This window comes from Myotis lucifugus, unplaced genomic scaffold (genome assembly GCF_000147115.1).
Source record: "Myotis lucifugus unplaced genomic scaffold, Myoluc2.0 scaffold_398, whole genome shotgun sequence".
In the NCBI taxonomy this organism is placed as follows: Eukaryota; Metazoa; Chordata; class Mammalia; order Chiroptera; family Vespertilionidae; genus Myotis; species Myotis lucifugus.
Window position 1 is genome coordinate 232,676 of NW_005871446.1, and position 26,210 is coordinate 258,885.

The following is a 26,210-nucleotide window of genomic DNA, read 5'->3' on the forward strand; positions in this document are numbered from 1 at the left end:
TAGCAGATATTTTGTACGGATTTTTGGATACATGTATTATGTACTTATTTTGAAGGGGAGTATAAATCTTTGTAAATGCATACTATTCATGTCCCTAGTTCTGTACAAATGGCTGTGCAGGTCTGTCAATGCCACAGATCACAACTGTATAACCCTCTCTGCATGAATTCAGCCCAGGAGACTGCTGAGTGGCCCTGGCTGGGCAGTGACAGATTGAAGTACATGGTGTCTGGGCAGCCAGGACTCAGAGCAGCTCTACAGCGAAGTCTCGACTCTGGAGCGCCCCCTGGGTGCCAGTTCTCCTTCCCTCCCACCCAACTGACTGGCACTACTGTCAGCGACCAGCTCCCTTCCTCAAACCTCTTCCTTCTTTTCCCTGGTTCTTTTCAGCAGGTTCTAAAAGAGCAGACCCCTGACATACTACCAAATAATCAGAGAACATTTTTTTTTTCCGACAGAACAAAATGATTGATTAAAAAACCAAAATAATAGGTGTGTGATATTCAAAGATTTTCAGAAGCCTGGATGTCTGGGGCTGCCTACCGGACAGCCACATGTTTTACTGTGGATACCACTTACTTAGGGTTTCCCAAGTGCATTGATTGGCTTGAGCCACACGTTATCTACACTGACATCAGCTAAGCCGTTTTATCTGCCCTGAGGATTAAAGCCGGCAGCAGGTTTTGTTGGGGTCTCTGAAGAGGTGAGAGCTCTCTGCGGCCTTGTGTGGCCCCACCCCTGGGGAAACCTCCTGGTCAAGCCCTGAAAGGCTGAAGGGTCTACCCAGTGTCTTGTTTGAATAGAGAGAGAGAGTCCTTCCCGGCTGAATTTAAAGAGACTTTCACAGGCAGTAAAAAGCATCCTAGGAAGCACTTTCCTGAGTTTACCCAAAGCTCAGGCTCCTGACTTTTTCCCTTGCAGGAACCTGGCAGACAGGTCAGCAGCAGCAGCCCTGGCTTATTCCTCAAGTTCACCGGGGACAATGGCCTTAAACAAATGTTGGGTCCTCAACCTCTGAGAACATTATGAAAACCATGGAATTTTCCCCTTAGAAAAAGACATACAGACAAACTTTTGGAAATGATTTCAGAGACTGCACAGACCTTCTGCTCAGCTGTTCTACTGCGACCCCCAAAGACCATGGCTCCGGGATATGTCTGGTCTGAGGGAACCATTTCACCTCCAGATTACTCTTCACTGAGAGAAGGGAAGCCAGTCCACCAAGAAGCAGGGGAGGAACAAACACCACTTGCTTTTCGGAGCTGCTCTTCCACATCGTGGAGAGTAAAGCACCAGAATTGATTCCTGGCCCCTCCCAGCGTCCCTTCCAGTCCACAGGGGCAGCTGCCCGCGGGGATGTCCCTATGTCATACTCACCAGGAGGAAAGGGCCCTTGGCTGCCCAGTCCCGGGAGCTGCCGGAGCCGTACTCTTTGCCGGCCAGAACAATCAGGGGAAGGCCCGCCTGCTGGTACCGCTCAGCGGCATCAAACACATCAAGCTGAGGAAGAGAAAGGGGAGGTATTACAGATGTAGCAAAGGCACAGAGTGCAGACACAGGCCAGGGAGACCTGGTGGGGTGTGCAGGGTCAGAGGTCTGCAGTGAGCCAGGTCAACGCAAAGCCAACGGAAAACTCAGCCAACCTATAGGTTGGTCTACAGATGCCTGGTCTACAGATTCCCAATGAGCTCCATCTATCTACACTGACCAAATTATATTTTACTAGAGGCCTGGTGCACGGATTTGTGCACATTGAAAAGAAATTAATTAAAAGGTGGCTGGCGGGGCGGGACTGGGCTAGACAGGCTGGACATGCCCTGGAGCCAACTCCTGAAGTCCCTCCCAGGCCAGCCGCACCTGGGGCGGTGCCAGGGCTTGAAGGGCATCTGCGGAGTGAGCGGGGTCCCTCCGGCAGGTGGGGTCCCTTGGCCTACCCTGTCCGACATCCCCCCGAGGGGTCCCAGAGTGTGAGAGGGCACTCTGCAAAGTTGCTGTCGCTCGGCAGCTCCTGCGTTGAACATCTGCCCCCTTGTGGTCAGTGAGTGTCATCCCTACTGACAGGTCAGCTGGTCACTTAGTCTTTTATAAATATAGATATTCTCTTAACTGAAATGGTTGATTGAGAGGGTTTTAGAAAAATTTCAATTTTTGAGTATCTGAATGTGTTATGACTTTAATTTCATTTGAGTGGGGTGTGAAGGACAGGAGTGTAAGGGAGAAATCAGTCTAAGTTCCCAGTGTTGCTTCGGCACCTCTGATCTCCGGCATATTGTATATAACCTGTTTTAGCTTCTCCAGGAGTTTCTAGATCTTCTCCTTTTTAAAATCCTCACCCGAAGATATGTTCAGAGAGAGAGAGGAAGGGAGAGAGAAACACTGATGTGAGAGAGAAACATCGATCAGTTGCCTCCTTGACTGGCGCCAGGGATGGAATCCGAAACCTAGGCATGCGCCCTGACCAGGTATGGAACCCGTGACCCTTCGGTGCAGGGGAAGATGCTCTAATGAACTGAGCTGCCCTGGCCAGACCTCCGCTGATCTTAACTTCCCAGGGATGTGCCTGGCGCAGGTCATCTTCAGTCACTCTGCTGGGCACTCAGCGGCCCTTTCAATCTGGAGTCTTCGATCCGGCAGTCGAGAATTTCCCTTATGTTGGTGTGTGAGAACTTCCTCTCTTCTCTTTTCAGTATCTCTGTGCAGTCAGATGTTGGGCTTCCTCAGTTCAGTCTTTACTTTTCTCAGTTTCTCTCTAATTTCTCCTTTATCTTTCTGTTCTATATTTTGAGAGATTTTTTTCAACTAACCAACTTTTCCTGTGAAATTTTTAGGGATTTTTTTTTAAAAAATTCAAAGAACTCTTTCTTGCCCTCTAATTACTTTACAGCAGGGGTGGGGAACGTCTGTCCCATGGGCCGTATATAAGGCCCACAAAATCATTTAGTCAGGCCCTGCCAAGGCATCAGGGTGAGTTAATTAGATGTTTGACCAAACACAGCAGGCTGCTTTTTAAGTCGATAATTCTGTATGGCCTGCGAATGATGTTATAAATATCCAAATGGCACTTGGCAGAAAAAAGGTTCCCCACCCCTGCTTTACAGCAACAGGAAACCATCTCATCACTCTGAAGAAACAATGTTTTTTTCTGTTTTCCTCTATTCTTTGCATCATCTGTTTTCTCTCCCTTCCTCCCTGTCCTTGGCCTAGGTCTATCTTTCGAGTTCAAGGGTTGGCTCAAATGCCCGTCCTTCTCTGCTTCTGTCTCCTCATTTAAGAGGCACCGAACATCTGACTGAAAGTTCTGCCATGGTGGGGTTCGCAAGTAAGTGACGTTCACCGGAACAGTCAGGACCCGGAGGCCCCGATGTCTGCCGCCCCAAGGCCTCCCCTCGGTCTCTTGCGCATCCCACCATTTAACGGTATCTTTTTCATCGAATAGTTTGCTCATTATCCCTGATTCACTGAACATTACTGGGCACTGGCTCTGAGCTGGTCCTGGTGACCAGTGACTGTCTATGAAGAGACTTTACAAAAACATTATCAGCTGCAGGTGAGGCAGTGGGTGTGGTGGCAAGCAGCACTGGCTTCGAAGCCAGACTCCCTGGGTTTAAACTCAGTTTCTCTACTTGTGGCCTTAGGGATATATGAGCTCTCGATGCCGTGGTTCCCAATTTAAAATGTGGGTAACACCCTAACCGGTTTGGCTCAGTGGATAGAGTGTTGGCCTGCGGACTGAAGGGTCCCAGGTTCAATTCCGGTCAAGGGCATGTACCTTGGTTGCGGGCACATCCCCAGTAGTGGGTGTGCAGGAGGCAGCTGATGGATGTTTCTCTCTCATCGATATTTCTAACTCTCTATCCCTCTCCCTTCCTCTCTGTTAAAAATCAACAAAATATATTTAAACAAATAAAAAATAAAAAGTGGGTAACTATGGTACCCACTTCAAAGTGTTGTTACGAGTATTAAATTAGACAATGCATGCAGACAGCTTAGAACAGTACCCGAGACATAGTAAGTTCTACATAAATATTAGCTGTTATTGTTTTAAAATAGGTTGGGAAGGTTATTTCGCAAGTGGTCTCGCTCGTTTCCAGCAGCTTCGCCACATTTCCTGGGAAGGGAAGTGACACTGCGGACCAGACACCAGACTAGCTGTTTCACATGTCCCTCCGTTTACGTTTTAGCCTCAGAGCCTGCCGAGGTAGATAGAACAGTATTTCTGCTTCACAGGTAAGAACGCTCAGGCTCAGCGGGAAATGCATTGCTGGGAGCTCCCCAGCTGGTGTGAGGTGGAGCTGGGACTTGAACCCGGGCTTGTCCGACTCAAAGGGCAGGCTTTCCCGGCCTCTCTCAGGCCTCCCAGCAGACAATCCCACTGTAGCAGGCCCACCTACGGGTTCCCTACAGGACCCGAGCCGGCCTCCACGTTCCTTCTCTCCTCCTGTGGTGGTGAACTCAACTAAATGCCAATACAGTCCTAAAGCAGCACTTCTGGGTAAACACCCTCTACCCTACCCTGAATCTCCCCTCCAACTCTCTGAACTCGTGCATTTCACTCAAAGGCTCTGGAAGCTCAACTCCAGGAAAGCGGATTTAGTCAGGCCAAAGGCAGGACCTCTGAGCAGGACGAGGTTTCCCAGGTTAAAGGGCGTCCCCATCTCTGATGAGCTCCACATGGACACCTGGCGAGACCGCAGGAAGCCAGAGGCAGGAGGGGCAGGGAAGGAGCTAAGAGCGAAGGAAAGTGACCGACCGGGTAGACACCCAAGCAGCAGGGCCAGACGAGGTCACCATACTCACCACTTCTCCAGAAGGCAGGTGTATCGTCTGCGGTGCCTGCTTGTTCAAAAATTTGTTCAGTAAGCGGATGTTGGCAAAGGTGCCCCGAGCCATGATGGCATCGTTGCCCCGGCGGGAGCCGTAGGAGTTGAATTCCCGCGGAGTCAGGCTGCCAAGGCAAGAGGGAGGGGAGCCGGCTGAGTGAACGGGTGAAGATGGCCTTCACTTACACCAAGAAGGGAAAAACAGAAACCTCAGTATTCCTCTCATCTACCAAGAATGCCCTCCCGGGCAGCAAGCTGTTCCCATAGCCTCAGTGAGGCAGCTGGAGGTGCAATCCCCAACCTCCCTCTGGGGTGGGAAGGTGGAACTAAATGTTATCCCAGGCCAACCTCCGTCTTATAAATCTGGGTAGAAAAGTAGGAGGAACTCTAATAAGAGTATTTATTGATTTATTCAGTACGGAAGCTTTAAGGTTTCACAAAAATTAAAATATGACAAATGGGTAAGAAAGCCCTGGCCAGGTGGTTGGTTGGAGGGTTGTCCTGTTCACCAAAGGGCCGTGGGTTCAATCCCCACTCTGGGCACATCCGGGAGGCCAAGGATCGATGCTTCTCTCTCACATCGATGTTTCTCTCTCTCCCTTTTTTCCTCTTTCTCTAAAATCGGTAAACATAGGCTTGGGTGAGGCTTAAAAATAAATGGGTAAGAAAAAGAAGTAAAGACGAATAATCTAAGTAAGTTGGTCAGGGGTCAGGTGGAGCCCAAAATGGGGGAAACATAAAATATGTCCCATAAGCTAACCAGAAGGGGGTTCCGATTTGTCCCCCAGTTATCAGGAACTGGACTGAAAGGGAAGACACACAACTGGCAGCAGGATTTACAATTTCATAAGATAGAAACCAGAGCAGTACCCAGGAGGCAGAACAGCTATCCCTCCGTCCTGTGATCAGAGAGAACCCTGGTCAGAGGGACGTTAGAACGTCAGAGACAACATTTTACTACGAACACAGTGACCCCTTCACTGGGCTGCACCTTAAAATGCTGGGAAATGAGTGTGAGTGTTAATGTGATTTAAAGGTTAGATCTAATTGAGGACCGAGTGAACCTATAAATGGGTTTCAGGAGCAACTAAAATGATATCCAAGATGTTATGATATGTGCATTTTTCTGGGAAGGTATTATATTTGCTTTTACTCAGTTCCCTAGAGTCCATGTCTCAAAAGAGGTCACCAATCACCAATCAAAACAAGGTGTTGGATTTTGTTCCTCGAATTGGCTCTGGGCCCCATCGCAGAGGAAGCTGATCCGGGAGGTGGGAGGGGAACCAGGAGTCTTTATCTCCCCAGATGATTCTCATGGAAAGCGAGAGTCGGGACCGACTTTGATTAATACGGGTCTACTAGCTAACAGCAGATAACCCTGGTGTAGTACCTGTTAAAATCGGTGCATGACTGAGGACTGCTGATGAGTGTGTGAACTGCCAGTCTTAGAAGCAGTTCTCTGTAAAGACTATGTCATAACCGGGAACGGCAATGCAGTTCACGTTATGTTTCTGCTGAGCAGTTCAAGTGCAGCCAGGCTCTGCCGCGGTTAAAAGCAGACCCTTGTGCTTTATCTACTTGGCAAGCCAGGGCAGAAATGATAGTTGAGCCGAATGTGCACAATACTTGCTCGAAGATTGTCCCCTCTCCCCCTGACAGGGCTCACGGGATGATGGATTCACCCATAGAAGCTTCGAAGCAGCAAACAAAAGACTGACTGGTTTCCAAGCACCAGGGTTCGGTGAAGAGCCACAGTCTGCTTCCAACAGGACCAGGCGGAAGAGCAATGCTGGCCTAGTCCCTCCCTGCCGCCTTCGGTCGGTCCTCAGCTCCCACCTCACTCACACTTACCCTCTGTTAGTTAAGTAGCGAGCAGCAGGGCTGTTTCTTGCAATGTTTCCAGCCGGAGAGATATGGTCAGTTGTTACTGAATCTCCCAAATTCAGCAGCACATAGGCATCCACAATAGATCTAGCGGGCTGCGGCTTCAGCATCTAGCGGAGAACACAACAAGTCAGCCCAGCCAGTGTGCCCCGTGCACCAAGAGGCCGCTGGTTCAGTTCCCGGTCAGGGCACATGCGCGGGGTTTTGTGCTTGATCCCTGGTGGGGGGTGTGCAGGAGGCAGCCGATCAATGATTCTCTCTCATTGATATTTTTATCTCTCTCTCCTTCCTCGCTCCCTAAAAATCAATAGAAATATATTAAAAAAAAAAAAAAGAACATAAGTAGGGTTGGCCAGGTTTCCTCCAACAAGTCACAAGGGAAGTCTCAAGAGTGGAGCTCTGTGGACCTGAACCAGGGGACAGCCCTAATCAGTGCACAGGAAATTCTAGGGTGTTTTGTTTTTTCTTTTCAATTTTATCAGGGGTGCTTAGAAAAGTAAGGTGATTTTACTCCAAACACTTACATCTCACCCTTGGAGGGAAGGAGGACTGGCCCTGTCCCCTCCAAAGCAACAGGGTGCAGCTGCAAGTGGCATTCTCTCTCTCCACGTGCACAGAACTCTGACTTCTATCCCATCCCCCCCGCCCCCCAGAGGGCAGCAAGGACGCCTTGTCTGAGTGGGTCTCAGGGGAAGGATGCAGGCCCTGCATGCTCCCTGGAACAGCCCTCCGACTTCACCAAGACCACGCCCAGGTGGCATCTGATCCCCAGGTGTCTCTACACAGCCACACACAAGCCCTGGCAGGAAACTGAGGTCTCACTCCAGCCAATCTCCCAGATTCCCCAAACCCTCCCTCATGACATTTGCTTGGGTTTGTGGAGGTTTGAATGAAATAGGTGGTGAAAACAAGGGCCTGGGATAATAAAGTAGATGTTATAAGGAAAGAAACCTTTTGAAGAATTCAGTTTGTTAAAAATAAAGTCATACCAGGTTTTCAAAGAATGGTGGTGACTTAATGTAGGTAGATTTGGGATTCCAGTAATACAGCGTATCTGACGGGGCTGCTAAGGCATTCCAGCTTTCATTCACAGTCTTTAGAAAAAAAGAAAAAAAAAGGGCCAATCCAATTACATTCTATTACAAGGAAAATTCAACACATAAACATATAACACACATTCGAGCTACGAGTAGAATAAAAACCATTCTTATTCTAGTCATACAAAAGAATTCCTTTATACGAAGACAGTGACATGCTAAATAACTTAACAATACATGTGCACTATGACAGGCAGCCCCCAAAGATCCCAGCTGCCCCCACCCCCGATTCACACCCTAAAGGGAGCCCCTCCTGCTGAGTATGGGCTGAACGTAGTGACTTATTTCCAAGGTTAGGTTATGAAGAGACTCTGCCTTCTATGTCCCTCAGCCTCTCCTGCTTCCTCACTTGCTTGCCCTGAGGGTGTCAGCTGCCAGGCTGTGAGCTGTGCAGAGACCACCAGCAAGGCCTCTGGCTGATGGTCATGAGGAACTGAGGCTCCTGAGGCGCTGATCCCACCACACCGGTGAGTGCCCTTACGAGTGCAGCGCCCCAGCTGACATCTGACGGGAGCCTTGAGAAGGCAGAGCCCCCAGTTAAGCCACACACGGACCCACAGACTGTGAGATAATAAATGCGTGCTGCTTTAACCCACAAAGTTTCGGGGTAATTTGTCGTACAGCAAGAGATAACTATTCCATATACTTACAAATTAAGAAAAAATAATCCAGATTTGTACGGAAGGGGAAATCATTTACTCTCTGAAGATTTGGGGAAGTAGATTTCCAAGTCACATGGTCATTGGATAGCCAATCACAGCTGCTTTGCATACAAATTAGCTTGAAATCTCTCCACAGGTCCTTTAGCTCAGCCTCTGAATGCATGCATTTCATGCAATGCCCACCAAACTCCCACAGACCATTCATTTCCCAAGGGCCGCTGGGGGGAGGGCACAGCCCCCAGGCCTCCGGAGAGCCTGCTGTCTTGTTTCAAACCCAAGCCCTTGTCAGCAGGCTGTGAGTCAGCTTAACACAGAAAGCAGGGAAAGAAATAACATCCAAGGGTCTCAACAAACAACACTAAGCCCTATACATTTTATCCCTATTCGTAAAACGCCCAAAGAGTTTCATTTATTTAAGCAGTTCGGTGCTTTCTACTGAGTGGCTTTTATTTATTTGTTTGCTTGTTTGGTTATTTATTTATTCTTAAGCATCCAAATAATTGGGAGAGGTGCACTCCCCCAACCGACTCCACCTCAGTGACACCACCTCAGTGACACCCACAGGGACGCCACAGCCCAGGGGTCTGAGAAAGGGAGAGCGATGGGGAGCTGGCTGGGACTCACACACAACCTGAGGCCTTTCTTCCCGTCCACCTGTCTCAACCTGGAACATCTGGGGCGTGTGGGGTTTGTAAAACTGTGAGTCACAGGAGAAAAATGACTGAGAGCCACTTCCCTACTCTCTGAAGAGGGAGGAATGAACCGGTTCCACTCCTATGAGCCTCCAAGTCTGCAGAGAGGACACAGAGGAGCAGCTCTCCCTCAGACTCTCAGGGCGGGGAGGGGCGGGCGGGCGGGCCCTCACCTCTATTTTCTGATAGACCTCCTTGAACATCCCAGGGATGACGTACTGACGCTCCACCGCCTGGATCTCATCTCTCGTTGGCCAGATATCCTTCAGAAACACCTGCTGTCCCTTTGCATTCACTCCTGGGGGAGAAATGTTTATTAATGAGAAAACTTCATTTAACAGCCTTTTTCTTTATTCCACACAGTCGAGTCTTGTTCTTGGCGGCAGTTCTATCTATCAAGTCCATGCCGACACTGCAGGGTGAACCCTAAATCACGGCCCCGAGGAAACACAGGGCAGGTGTCAGAGCCTCGGCCACAACATTTCGGTCAGCTGCTCAGCATATAACCTGGCTTTCTGTGTTTCGTTTATAGACGCCTTAGTTAATAGATGTTGTTGATGCATTAACATCGAACTCCCTGCCAAGGGCATGATGAGCCGTGCCTGATGAAGCCTACCTAGCACGAGACACCTCACAGGCTCCCTGGCTCAGGGACACGAGGCAGCACGTCCGCACTCTACTTGGGGGCCGTCAGTGACATCACCTACAGGCAGCACAACAATGCAAACACCCTGGCACGAGTAGACCATGAACAGGTCACTCAGTTACAGGACGACAGCTGAGGTAAGAAGGCGGGGGGCTGCCTCATGTGACTTCAGCTGAGAAGGTTTCCCCGCTCTGTGCGTGCCTGTGAATGGTCTCAGAAGCATGATGAGCATTGACGTGGGGGATAAAATACATTTTAGTGGACAGGCAAATTTGGGAATATGGGATACACAGTAATGAGTCCCACCTGTACCGCTAAGTTATAATTTCCTAGAGGTCAACTGAAAGGGCACTGTTTTCATATAATCTAATTTGCATACAGTGAATTGAGAAGGGGGATAGGAAGCAAGAAAACCAGAGGCAAGGAGACAAAGCATCCTTTTCTCTGAATCTGGGGAGGTTAAACTATCTGAAGGTGTTCCCACAGAGGGCATATTTAAGCAATGCCTATCATTAGATTAACGCAGGAGACGGAGAAGGGGACTGGAGAAGCTGTCAGAGGAGCAAGCTCTCTATTACTCTCTGTACTTCTTTTCTGTCATCTCTTGCTCTTACGTACATCCTTATTTATGTCAGTTATGTCTGGCTGTGTGTTGAGGAATAAAGAAAAGACTCTCCTCCCTTTTCATCTTACCTCTGGCAGTTCTAGGCTTCATTATTTATTAAGGAAAGCACTAGTTCTCTTCCAATTATATTTTCAAATTCATTGGGGGAAAATTATAACCCCATAAACCAAGCCTTACCCAGTGGCTCTTTCTCAAAGTCGATCTTGATGGTCCCAGCAATTGCATACGCTATCACTAAGGGCGGAGAGGCTAAATAGTTGGCCCGGGTATTGGGGTGGACTCGACCTTCAAAATTCCTGTTCCCAGAGAGCACTCCGACAGCGACAAGGTCTCCCTGTGTGAGGCGAGAGAGGAGTCAGGTCACAGGGAACAAGATTGCCCCGGTGGCTCGTTTTAGGCCATTTGCTGAGTTTTCCCATCACCAGGACATAGCTCTTCAAGCTTCCCTTGCCCTGGTCCTCTCCTCTACAGGAGAGCACACGGGGGTGTCCCTGGGGAAGACCATCCGTGTCCAAAGACACAGAGAGACACGGTCACTAGTTTCTGCTCATGAGGAGATGCCAGGTAGGTCAGGAGGCAACGTCCTAGTTATGTTGCTGCCTGGGGCCTAAGAGCAGGTGGGGATGACCAAAAGTTAAAGCTACAGGCAGCCACACTGACTTACATGGATTCTGTAGTTCACACAAAGCAAACCTAATGGCATTTGTCAACGCTGCAGAATTCATGGGACAAAACCTAAGCCCATGCAAGTGAGTTTAGATTCATGTGGGTGGAGACCTCTCTGACTTGGAACCAGTTTTCAGATTAAATAATCTGGAGTCAGAACTTGCATTCATCCCCACTTGTGTCCAGGCGCCACACTGTCTTTGATGTCCATTCTCATCTGGATGCCCACAGGCTGTGAAACGGTACTATTTACCACCTCCAGTGTACAGTCGTGACCACGCAGGTAAAGAGAGGCTCGTTAACTTGCCCCAGGTTATCTAACGAGTAAGTTCAGCTGGACTTCAAGGGCCATACATCCAACCACATCCCCTGCTTCCCTAAACCTTCTTGAAATGACCAGTGTTTCGGTCACACATCACAGGAGAAGAGGCCACAGCTCTGAAGACCCACAGGCCCTTAGTTACCTGCGTGATGGCTTCCACCACAGGCTCAGGCAAGGGCCCGCTGTTGCCAATGCAGGTCATGCACCCATAGCCCACGACATCAAACCTAGAAGACAAGGCAGAATTCTCAGTGCGCCCTCTGCTGGAACAGCCCCCGCAGAGCGCTGACTTAAAGAGGAGAGCGGCTCACGAAATAAGCCTGGGACAGTGCCGCTCCTTTAACGCGTTCATTCCCGGAGCATTTTGATACATTATTCATCCATTCTAGATCATTCCATTAGACTCCCTTTTGAGTCAATTATAAAAATAAGTCTAAGTGAAAGTAAGTGAAAGTGGAAATCGGATATGCCACTTCTTGTCTCTATTCACTATTTTTATCACATATTCCTAAGGGTTTCTGAACATGAATAAAACCTGTCATCCGAATTAGGAATAATGGGGAAGCTGGGAAAACTGTATCTGGAGACAAATAAAACTAAAGTACCTGAGGAAAGAGAACATCTCAGCCAGGGTAAAAGGGCAGCTCTCCGTGCGGAGCCAACGCTGGCCCCCGGCACAGGGAGGGAGCAGCACCCACCAACAGGCTGGGTTCCCTGCCCTGCGCTGCCCTTCGCGGGCACCTTCGTATGATGAACCGCTAGTGCAATCGAGGGTCCTACTCTGTGGGAATGTGAGGGTTTAAGCTCACTCACCATCGACAAAATACTACGGAACTGGATACCATCGGATGAGCTTACGTCAGTCACAGGTGACACAGCAAGATAATGTGGAAGACGACACAACAAAGGCAACGGCGTGAAAGAAAACGCCCCCTCACCCCAGCTGGGACAGGTACGGCATGACCCCGCTCTCCCGCAGGTAGTAGGTGACCACGCCGCTCCCCGGAGACAGGCTCGTTTTGATGTAAGGCTTCACGGTCAGGCCGGCGTCCACGGCTTTCTTGGCTAACAAGCCTGCGGGTGGTAAACACAGACACGTGTGGTGGCCGCCTACTCCAGGTACCGGGGACATTCGAGGACGACACTGGCTCTTCAGTCTGCATTTCCGGCCCCTGCCAGACCAAGCCCCGTTCCTGTGGGCGCTTTCTGCTATTTCTGCTGCTTATTAGAAATGCAGAGCTCACTGGCCAAGTCACTCACATGTGTGCAGTAAACTCAAACGCGGCCATGGAAGTGAAGAAAGAGATGTGTGTGTGTGTGTGTGTGTGTGTGTGTGTGTGCATGTGTGTGTGTGTTTTAAGCGATACACTGTTTAGGGATATGTTATAAAACGAGTTTTTAATTTGGGGAGGGAGAGCAATCTTTCTAAATATGTTTTATTTGGATGAAAATTCTAATCGGAAGGGCCCTTCTTAAGGCATCTGAATGGTGCACTGGCTGGTGAGTACAGTCGGTCTAGATGTAAAAATGTCTTAAAGCGGAAGATCAGGAGCTCCTGGGCCACAAGACTTCCACAAACACAGCCCATTGCAAGGGCCCTGGGCCCTGGGGCCCTGGGTGCTCTGTCTGAGGCTGTATCACAGAAGCAGAAAGAAATGAGGAGAGGGGTGTGAAGACAGAAAGCTACAGACACGCTGGTGACTGCTCTTGAGGAGCCCGGTCAGCTTAGCTGGCAACAGCTGACTCCTTGGTTTTCCTGTGCACTGTCCAGCTCATAAGGAAAGGGCTGTTGTAACTCCATCATCTATGGACATGCAGCTCAACAGGAACTGTGGGGGATGCTCAGAAATGTGGAAACTTAAAGACCTTACAGTAACAAAAGTCTGGATGCAAATGTTAGCTACTTAATCAGAATTGCAGACAAGGCCTGTGCCCTAACTCAGGTGCCAGTGACAAGGAATCTAAGCCTGAATTCCACTGAACAAAAGGGCTCAGCAGGGGTGGTACAGAGACCAGACTGCGACGGGAAATTAGTTCTTTTCTTCTAAAGTCTGACATAAGGTTCTGGGCTTTACCAGAAATCCATCTTCTTTTGCTTCCTTCTACTTATTTTCGGTGTTAATTCTAACCACATTTATGCATTATTTGTTCCACTTTAAATACTTTGCTTTGGACACTATTTGTAAACATTTCTGGGCCAATAAATTCCTACATCTGGGAAAGGAAAGGTTCAGGGAACCACATGCTGAGCCCCTGGGTCGTGTCTTGGGGGATTTCCACCCTCATGTCCACATGACCACGAGGAGGGTTTCAAACGCGCTCACCTGCCCCTAGCATCACGGACGGATTGCTGGTATTCGTGCAGCTAGTGATGGCAGCGATGACCACAGAGCCGTGAGCGAGGGTGAATTCGCTGTTGTTGTAGATAAACGTCTTATGGTCGTCATGATGGTTCGGAGCAACTTGGAACCCTTTAAACCCTTGCTACAGGAAGAAAAAAATAGATATTTTTTCAAAACTTCTCACTTTAAAAGATGAAGAAATACTTTGGGAACTGTAACATTAAAGGGCAATTCTTAACAAAACATAAATATCTTGGCCAATGAAATCCAAAATGCTACAGTAAAAGTAAAGTTTTCTTTAGTCTTTTAAAACCTTTACAAACAGCAGCCATAATTCTAAATCTTACTCTTGCTTTGAAATTAGCAATTACTTCCTTTCTACCTGAAGACCGGAAATGTTAAAACTACAAATTTAGTTTAAAGTTAGTCTCAGTAGAATTCGATGACATTATTATAGTTTAATGAGGTCACTGATTCTAACCAGATGGAAATTTAGGAAAAGGGGACATTTGGGTCAGAATCAGCCAATCAAGTGCCACGAAGGTTCCAGTGAAGGAGAGATGCCTGTCTGCTCTGAGCCGGAGGCCACCTTGCGAGCAGGGAACGGAAGGAACAGAAGCACAAGGGCCAGCCAAGCGTGGCGCGTACAGGGAAGGGTGTGGGAGCGTCATGTGAAGGCACATATGCTCTCAAAGGTGGTTTGGCTTATGCTCACACACGGCCAAGTGCTCCCAGGAGGCTGCTTGGCCACTGGCTGGTGGGGAGGCACTGAGGACGTCAAGATGGAGAGGACACGCCCCCTTGGCCAGGCTTCCGGAGGAGTCATCTCGGAGGGGGGTGCACTGAAGCCTGGCCCTAGATGACCGAGCGTGGGGCGGGCGGGGTGGGGAGGGCCTCCACCTGCTTCCGGCACTGACCTTGGCTCCGAGGCAGCTCTCAAAGTCCTTCCTCATGTCGGACACGGCGACTTTGTCCTGAGGCCGCTTGGGTCCGCTGCAGCAAGGCACTACCGTTTTCAAGTCTAACTCCACCACCTGCCGCCCCGGGAAGGAAAGGAAACGTGGAACCAACGTTACACCCACACAGAAACAGCATAAGCCATGTCAGAGATCTCAAAGCCCTGCAACAGTAAAAACCAACTACACCACCCCATTCAAAGCCAGGGAGGTCAGTGTGCGTTTCAACTCCTAAGGGATGAATCTCCAAAGATGAAGATGGACCCGCAGGCAGCGTGGGGCAGCAGGCAGCCGTGCTGCTCTCAGGAAGAGCAGGGTGGGCATGTGGCTGCTGCCCAGCGCCTTCCAGCCAGCCATCTTTGAAAAGCAGCTCCTACATCCTTTTCATTTTAAGTTGATCTGGGATGGGTTTTCTATTGAAATGATACATCATCCACTGTACTTTTTCTAAGATGATTTGGGAGGGATGCAGCCATCAAGTCATCAATGCCAGGAAGCGGGCCCTAGTCTACTGCAGCACTTCCTTCCCTTGGTGTCATATGAAGGTAAATGAGGGCCCCACCTAGTGTGCCCTCGGCTCCTGGCTGCTGAGAAAAGTGTGGATTCAGTTAGCACCCCAGAAAATGAATGAAGGCTTAGTCACTGGATAAATCAGAACTAGTTGGCCTCCATTTCTTTGCCATCTATATATTTAAAAGGCTAATATTCTAAGTCTGTCCGGGTAATGATGTCACATAGCAATGCCCGGCTTCCTCTTCCTAGCAACTAGCCTCCTTGGAGTTTCTTCAGCCCAGGAACACGACTTGCTTTATAGCCAGGTGCAAACATTTTACAATTTAACCAAATGTCTGTGAAGCGTTTTCCCATGCCTCATCTCATTTGATCCTCACAGAAGGCCTGGAGTAGGTAGATAGGAGACTCGGTAGAATCCTATTTTCTTTTCATTAGCCAGAAAAGAGAGATTTAGAAAGCTTAGAAACTTGACCCAACTGAAAAGAAGTAAGAAATGGAGGACCTTGAAAATGACTTCAGGTTTTCTCACTGCACAGAATATAGTCAAACACTGCTGCAGTTAAATATTTTACCGTTTGCTCTCCCTGCATGATCTACAATAATAATCTGCTTCGTGTTGATATTTACTGCTTTGTTGCTGACAATTACCTGAAAGAGAAGTTGGGGTGCTTCACTGGGCTGGAAAAAGTTTAGCTAAATCAGAAAGCAGGTCTAATTAAGCAAGTTTATTCTTATCTATAAAAGGCTAAGTTGACTCGCACATCGAGATACATATAAAGCTCTTGCTGGTGCCAATCGCGCGTGCATGTGTGTGTGTGTGTGTGTGTGTCCATCTGTCATTGTCGATTGTGAATTAGGTTGACACTTCTGTTATAGAGAAAGGGCGAATAGTGAGGTTAAAATGTTTCTTCTAATTAATTTCCTTTCAATGTGCACGGATTCATGCACCAGGCCACTAGTCTTTAATAAGGATGAGCTTAACCTTTAGTCCTCCTCTACCAATTTTCTACAAGTGCACCCCCCAAGAAAAACCATGCAGCACTAAAATCACGCCTCAGGAAGAGGAAACACAAGTCCCGAGATGGCGCTCTCATACCTCGGCAAAGTCTGGGTCCTGGGAAGAGTCATTGAAATCCCGAAACATTCCTACAGCCTGCAGATACCTCTTAATGTACTTGACCTTCTCTTCATCACGACCTGGGTGGGCATTTTAAGAGGAAACAAGCTCTGGTTAAAGACTATAAGCTGCTGCCTCCACCAGCAATTATACAGTGATAGCACTTCACTTTCACACGGTAGGCCTGCTGATGCCACAGCACTCAGGCCACTAGTCTGACTCTAGCCGATCTGCTGTTCCCTGTGGACTTTTAACTGACCTGTGGTTCCTAAGGAAGAGGCTATGAGAGTCTCCTCCTACCTGTAAGCACTCCCCCTTCTCTTTATTATGCTCCTCAATTAGGAGCATCCTAGGCCTCGGCACATCCTGCCTCTGCCTTCACCTGGCCAGACTCCCAGCATCCCACATTATTATTGCAAACGTAACAGTCCACCACGATCCCACAAGTCACCAGCTAGGAGCACTCCCTGTGTGCCCGGCACTGTGAGCTACACATCTTGAATGCATGATCTCAATCTCTAATCCCTTATCATGACCTTAGGAGACAGCTACTGTTATTCTCATTCACAGATGAGGAAATGGTGGCTCAAGATGAAGTAACTTTCCCATGGGATGCAGCCAGTGAATGACAGAACCAGGATCCGAACCTGAGTTTGACGCCAAAGTCCAAAGTCTTAACTCATAGTGCTGCATCCCCAGGAATGACCCTGAACGCTCAGCACTTCGTCACAAGCCCCCGGCTGAAGGAGATAACACTCAGGAAGTACGCCCAAAGGACATGCAGTCCACCCAAGTCTCTGAATAAAACTGTTTGAAAGCCTGATCCTTGGACCCACCACACAGCAGCATTTGTTGTTTGCTGTTTCTTTGACATGAATTGTCAAGGTCGTCAGCTTCTAGTGCCGGCCTCACAAAAGCCGACTGTCTGAGCTCATTAACGTGCTCATCCTGACCTGTTGTTGAGCCCACTGTTGATTCCATCCCGCGCCATCCCTCCACAAAGATGCGCAGGAGAAACTTCTCTTTGGAGTGAGAAAGCTCCACTTCTCTGAGGGGTGTGTTTGTTTCGATTTAATAGAGGCTTCAGATTTGGTGCCCGATCACTACCCGAGTGGCCTCCCTCGAGCCGCAGACACTCATCTTCGCGCTGGATGATTCTGCAGCTTTCCTCCCGCTCCCCTCCCCGCCATCCCTTCCCCGCTCTTCTTTAGCTTGGTTTCCTCAATTATTTATTCTGTCCTTTAATTTCTATATCTTTTTCACTTCAAGTCCTTTGGAAATCAAGGGTGGTGGCAATTAATCAATTCAATGTGGCTGTATCCTATATAATAAAAGGCTAATATGCAAATTGTCCCCTTGTCCGGGAGTTCGACTGGGAGTTCGACCAGGGGGCAGGGGTGACCAGCAAACTGCCCACGGCCCCTCCCCCTGGCCGGTCCCGCCCCAGATCGGCCCCCCCCCCACCCTAATCAGGGGTGGGGCCAGCCAGCAACTGCCTGCAGCCCCTCCCCCAAGCCTTACCCCCTATTGGCCAGCCCACCAACCACCCGCAAACCTGCCCCCCCCGCCCCCCCAGCCAGCCCCACCCCTGATCACCCCCCCCACCTGGATCAGGGGCGGGGCCAGCCGGCCAACCTCCCGTGTCCCCTCCCCCCCAGTCAGCCTGGCCTGATTGGCCCCGATCAAGGCAGGCTGGCCAGACCCCACCCGTGCACGAATTCGTGCACCAGGCCTCTAGTTCATAATAAAAACCTTTTTTTTTTTTTAATGAGCTTTTCATGACAATGGTAACTCCTCCAGGAGGCTTCTCCTTGGGAAAGTCAGGGAGAAGCTGGGAGTCGGAGTCTGAAGGGGCCTTATGAGACTCATCGGAGATGGGCAGCCAGCTCTTACTAGGCCCACTACTCCTGCTGCGAAAGAACCACCGCCGCTGTAGTAAACACGGGACATGGGTGAGAACGCTGACATCTGCTCCTTTCTCCTTAATGACTTAGTTACAATTTTCAGAGTCATATGGGAACCAAAAGGTCTCCTCTATCTTTGTCACATAGAAGGAGGTATTAAAAATAAAATTATTTCATGTTACCTTCTTGCTCAATCTGACTCAGTGGCTTCCTAGAACGTGTGGAATAAAATCCTAACTGATCACTGTGGCCTCCGAGCCTGTGTGGATCTGGTTCCTGCCTGCCCACCCCCTAACCTCACCTCCCACGGCCTCAACCCTCGGCTTCCAGGGAATCTGAGCTTTTCCTGATGGCTGTCCCCTATCTACTTCACATCTGCTCATATCGCAGCGGTTATTTTGACTCCACAGAGAGAAGGAAGACATCTGTAAGTCAGACCTAGTGCCTTCAAGAGCTGGAGGCAGAGGCTGCGCCCCGTTCTGCGCTCCATGGAACGTGACGGAGGCCCCAGCTTCTCGCGTGTCACACTCACCTGTCTGTACCAGGTACTTGATGCTGACTTCATCCACTGGGAAAAAGGCAGCGGTTGCACCATACTCTGGACACATGTTGGCAATCGTAGCTCGGTCAGCGATGGACAACTGGGCTACTCCTGGCCCGAAGAACTCGACAAATTTTCCCACTACCCCAACCTGGCGGAGGTGCTGAGCGGCAGAATGGAAAGGAGTCAGAGTGGACAGACCACATCTAACATGCAGAACTATCACCGTATCATCACCTTACAATCCCTACAGACTAACACGGATAAACAGAAACAGGAAGTTAGCTCAACATGTTTTTGATTACTTTAAAAAATAAACCTTGAAAACTAATGCCAACTGAATATAACACGGTATCCTGGAAGCTGAAACAGAAAAGGGACAATACCAAAAGCACAGGCGAAGTTTCTGCTCGGCTAACAGTGCCATTCGTAACAATGTCAGCATCTTTATTTTGATGAACGCACTACAGTTATGCCAGGTAGCATTTGGGGAAGCCAGGAGAAAGGTAACAGGAGCTTTCTGTATCATCTTTACATAAACTCTCCTGTAAATCTAGAATTATGTCAAAACCGTTCAAAAAAGTAATGCCATAAACACAAAGAAAAATATTAAGAAAAGGTTTTAAAAATGTGAAACACTTTTTCTGTGATGAGATCACTGGAAATGCCTGGAAGTGCTAAAAATAATTTTTTTTTTTTACTCAAATAAATGATGACTTGAATAAGTAAATGGCTATTTTCAAGTGTAAAATGAACAAATTTCCTAAACACAGGTACAAGTCAAATGTAACCAAAAGATCCAGTCTGACTCCCCTATCTTTTCCAAGCGAGGCACTGGCCCTACAGGAAGCCAGTTTCAGGAACTGTGGACAAACACAGGGACAGGCTCTTTGGTGACGTGAAATTTTGCCACATTTTGTGTGCAAGCCTTACATTATCCCACATTTGAAGAACAATGCACAGACATCTATGATAAACTAGTGTGTTCAAATAAATCCAATTCCAAATTCCATAGAGATTCCATCAAAGGAAGACTTTTCCGGGCCTTCCCAGTATAGCGTCCATCCCAAATACCCCAAGCCTCCAAACTTACAACCAGAAAAAGTTATGTTTGTGATAATAAGTCAATCACTTTTCCAATAACCTTTCAAAATAAAACTGCTTTCTTTTTTCAAAGCAAGTAAATCACATAAAAAAGATTATTTCCTAAAAGGACTAAAAGAAAAAAAGGGAAAAAACCAGTATTTTCCAGTTTAGAAAAACATCTTTACAATAATGTAACTTATAGTACAGAGAAGGGAATTTAAAAAGCCCAACATTAGTCACAGAAAAAGTCTGTTATTTACATTTAAGGAAGAACCAAGGGGGAAATGTAGTAGAAGTGTAATCAAATGCAAATGAATGATTCTTACAACCTCAGGGTAGTCGCTATTTCTGGGATCAGAGAAGATAGCTTAAACTGTAAGTATTACACTTCATTTCTTAAAACATACAGAGAGAGCTCTGAAGCAAAATGTTACCATCTGTGAAGTCTATGTGGCAGGCATATGAATATCATGTTCACTTCTCTGTATTTGAACCATTTCACAATTTCAAAAGAAAAAGATCCAGCCGGCCGGTGTGGCTCAGTGGTTGAGCACCCACCTATGAACCAGGAGGTCACAGTTTGATTCCCTGTCAGGACACATGCCTGGGTTTCAGGATCGATCCCCAGTGAGGGGCATGCAGTAGGCAGCTGATCAATGATTATCTCTCATCATTGATGTTTCTATCTCTCCCTCCCTCTTCCTCTTTGAAATCAATAAAAAAATATATTTTTTTAAAAAAGAAAGAGATCCATGAGGCAATAGAACAGGAAAATGAACATAATTACCTAAGACTTAACCACAGAACTATCCCTTATCCCATCCATTGCATTTTAAAATCATCAACATACGGTTTTCTAGCATTTCCAGAACACACGGAGGCCAAGAGGGACCCATCATGTATTTTCCCTGTTTGTCACTGTGACTCTCCAGGACCACAGAAGAGGCAGCGTCTGTTACCTTGGTGATGGTCAGCACGATGTCAGTGGATGTGACCAGAGGGTGAGGATTTCCCATCAGCCTGTAGCCAATCACCTGGGGAAGCACCATGCTGATTGGCTGACCCAGCATGACAGCTTCTGCTTCGATGCCACCCACACCTGCAAGGAGTGGCATGACACAAGAATGCTTTCATTACTTCTCACCGTATCCCCAGGCAGAATTCAGGGTCATTACCAGGCAATAAACCCAGTTACAACGCTACTAGTTACTAGTACAGAGTTATGCTTCTAAAAGGAGCAATTATCTTCTATCTCCCTCCACAGACTTTTTAATGAGTGTTTCTTCAAGTGTGGTCCCCAAACATGTGTATCAAAATCCCCTTGATTCCACACCAACTGGACGGCGGGGGGTTCAGGAACCTCCACTTGTAACACACCCCCCAGGTGATTTTCACTTCTTCTAAACGATCCTGACCCCTATTCCAGTTCACTCTTCCAAAGAAAGGCCCCAGGCATTTTTCTGGGCACTGGAAATACAGCAGCAAACAAAGCAGGCAAAAACACCTCTCCGATTCTTGTGGTCACACAAATTCATGCTACTGGGAAGTAATGGTACCAACATAAACGGACGCACGAGCTATAGGACGGAACATACGGAGATCACTCACCCCACCCGAGAACGCCCAAGCCATCGATCATGGTCGTGTGCGAGTCCGTGCCCACAAGGCTGTCTGGGTAGTAATATCCGTCCTGATCGAATACCACTCTGGCCAAATACTCCAGGTTCACCTGGTGGATGATTCCCGAGCCAGGGGGAATGATCCGCATGTTGCGAAAAGCCTGAGAGCCCCACTAGGATGGAAAAACAGGAAGAACACTCTGAATGCCGAGGCGCTCCTGGGCACCTCTCCCTCGTACCCACACACGGAAAGGATCAACCATGGAGCAAACTCTGCCCATACCTTTAAAAACTCAAATCGTTCTCGATTCCTTTCAAATTCCAGGTCTTGATTCTTCTGTAAACTGTCTACCCTGTCAGAGAGAAGAGTTAGAATGTTACTTGTCAAATTTATTGGAGATGAATAAACAAAATGGTGATTTTATCTGCAGGCCTGCTGGGTAGTAGTATACATTCATTCACATGGGAAAGGAAAGGTAATTAACAAAAGTAAAAGAACAATTATTTGATGAAAGTGATGCCTACAATCCCTTTAAACATGGTGGGTAGAAAATGTTAAGTGAATTTAAGTTTAAACTAATTCAATCACAATGTGTGACACATAGGAACAGACTCTAGGCATTTCTGATGACACCAGCAGCTTAGATATTTAGAGAACCCTTGTTTCTCTACTCCCTGCTCATCCACAACCTCATGACAACTCCTCTCTGGGCTGAGCCATGGCTGGGCTGGCATTTCCATCTGTTTATGTTGGGAGACAGGGAGCAGCCGGTGCCAGCAGGGACAGGCATTTACAGAATCATAATCCCTTCTCTCGCGAACAGAGGTCTGTGAAGACGATGGGGCCACCCAAGAACGTCTGTAAAGCTTAGGCTACAGGCCGAGGTTTATTCACAGTCACTCAGTCCTTCGGGAATGACACCGGCCACTCAGGGCATCAAGAAACTTTCCCAGGGTTTTTGTAATCAAACTACATTGTGTTGAGTCAAGGTAGAGTAACTCATCGTTGCAACTTTGTGGGTTTGGCACACAGGGGGCGCTAATAAACTCTATATCAGTGGTTCTCAACCTTCCTAATGCTGTGACCCTTTAATACAGTTCCTCATGTTGTGGTGACCCCCAACCATAAAATTATTTTCGTTGCTACTTCATAACTGTAATTTTGCTACTGTTATGAATCGTAATGTAAATATCTGATATGCAGGATGTATTTTCATTGTTACAAATTGAACATAATTAAAGCAGAGTGATTAATCACAAAAACAATATGTAATTATATATGTGTTTTCCGATGGTCTTAGGTGACCCCTGTGAAAGGGTCGTTCGACCCCCAAAGGGGTCGCGACCCACAGGTTGAGAACCGCTGCTCTATATCCCAGATTGCGGGAACATGGGAAAGGATAGTAAAACTAGTAGCTAAGACCCAAGGATGACCTCATTAATAGTTAACACTTACTGACATTCCTAGGAACCAGCCCTTCTCTACTCCCTTCTCATCCACAACCTCATGACATGAAAATGAAACTATTCTACATGTTTTATTTTTCTCATTTAGTCTCTATAATGACTCTTTGAGTTGGCCCAAGTAATATCCACATTTTCCAAGAGGAAACTGAGACACAGAGAGGGTAAAAGCTTGCTCAGGACCACACAGCTAGTACAGGGTGGAACTGGAACTCAAACCCGAGAGTCTGACTCCAGTATCGATGCTCTAAATCCCTATGCCGCGCTGCCTTCCCGTAGCTGCTGCTACGGAAACAGGAGCCGTCACAGCGGTCGCAGGAATGACCGCAGCCAGCACAGTAACAGCAGGAGCTAAAGTCTAGGATTATGTCACCGGTGCCAAGTGTGAACTCACTCACCTGGCACAGGCACTACTGTCACCCCAACGTGCAGAGGAGGAAGCCGAGGCCCAGGAAGTTTCGGTAATTTGTCCAAGATCAGATGCAGGTAAGTCACAGAGCTGAACCCAGGTCTGAAGGTCCTGGGGCCTCACCTTAACCCCCACACCCCTCATCCGCCCTTTTCCCTCACTTACTGGTGACCTGCAGAGCCCACCTTGTGCCGCAGGTACTCAAGGGACACAACGTGCAAAAGCAGCATGTGCACCGGCCCCTGGGAGCCCAGAGCCTGGGAAGAGGCAGAACTCAACCAGGTGCTTACAGGAGTGACCATCAGTGCTGTGATTCGGGAAATATGCCCGCCATGCCGTGGGCACTCAGAGTGGGCTCAGAAAGGCCTTCCCAGTGGGAATGTCATCGAAGTAGTCTGAAGGGGGAGGGGAGGGGAGGGGAGTCAACCGGAGACAAACAGGCAGGCACTCTTCGGGACGAAAAGAGCTGGAGGCACTTATTTACTCTACAAAAACCACACTCAGTTACCCCCTTTTTCTCTTGATGTGAATATCCTCCAAGAACCGTGCTGGTGGCTTTAATGGAATTAATCCCTGGAGAGCCTTACCTCGGGGGTCCACACACCACAGCCCATAGGCCAAACGCAGTCCAACACTTGTGTGTGTGGCCTTCAAGCAGAAAATCATTTTTACATTTTTAAAGGCTGAAAAAAAATAATGTGAGCAGAGACAGTATGTGGCCAGCAAAGCCTGAGCTACTGACCCTTCACCGAAGTTTGCTGATGCCTGACATAGGGATGAATGTCTGGGAAGGTGTGTGTGTTCGAGAAAGGCAGGAGGAAGGAATGGAGAGAGGAGACCCAGGACAGTGGAGCAAGGCAGGACCCCACTGCTGGCCAGGGGCAGCTGTTCCCCAAGGCACTGTCTCCTTCTCACCCGTACACCGAGGGCTCCATCCTTCCAATTCCCACCTGTCTCTTCAGGTCCAGACCCACAGGCCCAATGTATCTGGGGCATCTGTGTCAGGAATACAAACTGAATGCGCAAACCCTAATGCTTGGCCTTTCCCTGAATCTTGTCCTGGTCTGTCTGTGCTTACTAACGACCTCCTGTCCTACCCCTGAGCAGCTGTGGCTATCAAAGTCTTTATTCCAGAAATAGCCTCCACACTGGTTTCCCTGTCAGCCTAGTCAATGTACCTTTTGTAACGTCATCAGAATGTTTCCTAAAATAGTTCATGCCCATCTTTAATCTGCCAATGACTTCCCATCTTTTAAATAATATACAAATTTCGTGCTTTGAAAAAATACTTCCATCTATCCTCAGCTTTTCTTTGTAAGCCCTCTCCTATCCTGCAGTGCAAACTTTCAGCTTCACACACACCGGAGCCCTCACCCTCTCCCCAACCCCTCCCTGTCCTTGCGCCTTTGCACACTCCCTTCTTTCAGAGTAGACTGCTTTTCCTGGCTCTTCTCTCTGAGATAATCACCCCGCAGGATCTGACTAGGGACACTGCTTGAAGGACCTTCTGCCAGCCCAAGTCAGGATGATCTGACCCTGGCTACATTCACTAACTGCATTAACGTTGTGTGTTTACTAATCTCCTCTTCCAAGCTAACCTGTTTCTTGAACAAATTCTGATACATAGTAGTTCTGTTAAATGGGTTTAGCTAAAAACAACAACAACAACAACAAAAAACAAACAAAAACAAAAAATAAATAAACATCATTCTGAATCACAGGCAGCCCCTGCCTCTGGCACCCCGTCACTTCCGCTCTCTGACCACCTGTGACCTAACTCCCAGTCATTAGCTTTGTCCTCCCGTCTGCAGCACCTGCGGGTATCAGAGCTCCTCACAGCAGAAGCAGGGATGGAGCGGAACATGCACCCAGAGAATGCTGGGAACGTCAGGTCAGTTTGAGATAAACAACACATTTACAGGACAAGAGGAAGTCAGAGCTGCTTAGGCTATTTTATGATACATTAATTCCAGGTAAAACCCTATTTTTTTCATGAAACAAAACATCAATTGTGCTTACCTTGGCTCAAGTAACTTAGTTCTATTTAGGAACATAAATAAACAGACCTAGGATTCAGATTTTTGCACCACTCAGAATGTCCCCAAATTCACCCAATCTTAGTGAGCTTTTAGTAAGGTCTCTGAATGTGGTGGCCTCACAGACTAAAGAGGAAATTCCTCATTAGTTACAGAATTTGAATTCAGATTTGGATGGCCTTCAAAGTTTCTGAGGATTATATTTAATGGTACTCCAGAAATTCACAAACAGTGAAGATAAGTTTTCACACTCACGAAATCTGGTTGGAAATTATTATGATATTCTTGTTGGGATTTTAAAAAGAGTTTTTCTAAGATAACTTTGTAAAACCTTACAATAATGTGTTAGTTAGATCCTTACTGCCTAAAGATGATGTGAGGCGAATTAATATTATTCAAACCAGGCAAAGAGCTGGGAAGTATTTAACTGAGAAAATTTACCACCCTACCACCTCTACCCCGTTTTTCTACTTCATTTCTGCAAACAGCTAGAAATACGCCCACAGCACACAGTTCCACAAAGATTGAGACATATCCCATTTGATTCCTTACAAAAATGAGGAAAGAGAATAGGAGGTCAAATTGCAAAACCGAACTCAAGAAATAAAACAAAACAACACCAATGAAAATACTTCTAACATAAATGTTCTGTTTAATTACAAAAAAACACACAGGTCTGCTAGATTTGGGTGTCAATTTAGAATCATAGTTCACCTTAGATTTGCTGTTTTCATAAAAATATTTTTGTACTACAGTGTAAATGGAAATTCCCATAAAAAATTAAAATCAGAGTTGATGATGTCAAGGTT

At 47.7% G+C, this 26,210-nt stretch overlaps 1 protein-coding gene across 4 annotated transcripts in view; it reads right to left on the reverse strand.

Annotated features, from left to right (window-relative positions):
- Positions 1-1,178: 1,178 nt before the first annotated feature.
- Positions 1,179-26,210, reverse strand: part of ACO1 (aconitase 1) — a 54,510-nt gene continuing 29,478 nt past the window's right edge. For 3 of the 4 annotated variants that reach the window (XM_014467481.2, XM_023743533.1, XM_023743532.1), the window contains exons 5-20: positions 21,776-21,845; positions 21,482-21,665; positions 20,833-20,972; positions 18,779-18,950; positions 16,322-16,422; positions 14,674-14,790; positions 13,739-13,898; positions 12,353-12,488; positions 11,557-11,641; positions 10,604-10,760; positions 9,329-9,453; positions 7,694-7,798; positions 6,672-6,814; positions 4,798-4,945; positions 1,378-1,500; positions 1,179-1,197 (exon numbers count right to left, since the gene is read on the reverse strand). In XM_014467481.2, coding sequence (XP_014322967.2) covers positions 1,195-1,197; positions 1,378-1,500; positions 4,798-4,945; positions 6,672-6,814; positions 7,694-7,798; positions 9,329-9,453; positions 10,604-10,760; positions 11,557-11,641; positions 12,353-12,488; positions 13,739-13,898; positions 14,674-14,790; positions 16,322-16,422; positions 18,779-18,950; positions 20,833-20,972; positions 21,482-21,665; positions 21,776-21,845 — 1,969 coding nt within the window. In that variant the 3' untranslated portion in view covers positions 1,179-1,194. Of the gene's footprint in view, positions 1,198-1,373; positions 1,501-4,797; positions 4,946-6,671; positions 6,815-7,693; positions 7,799-9,328; positions 9,454-10,603; positions 10,761-11,556; positions 11,642-12,352; positions 12,489-13,738; positions 13,899-14,673; positions 14,791-16,321; positions 16,423-18,778; positions 18,951-20,832; positions 20,973-21,481; positions 21,666-21,775; positions 21,846-26,210 lie in introns of those variants that run through there. The other variant, XM_023743534.1, reaches the window with a different exon arrangement.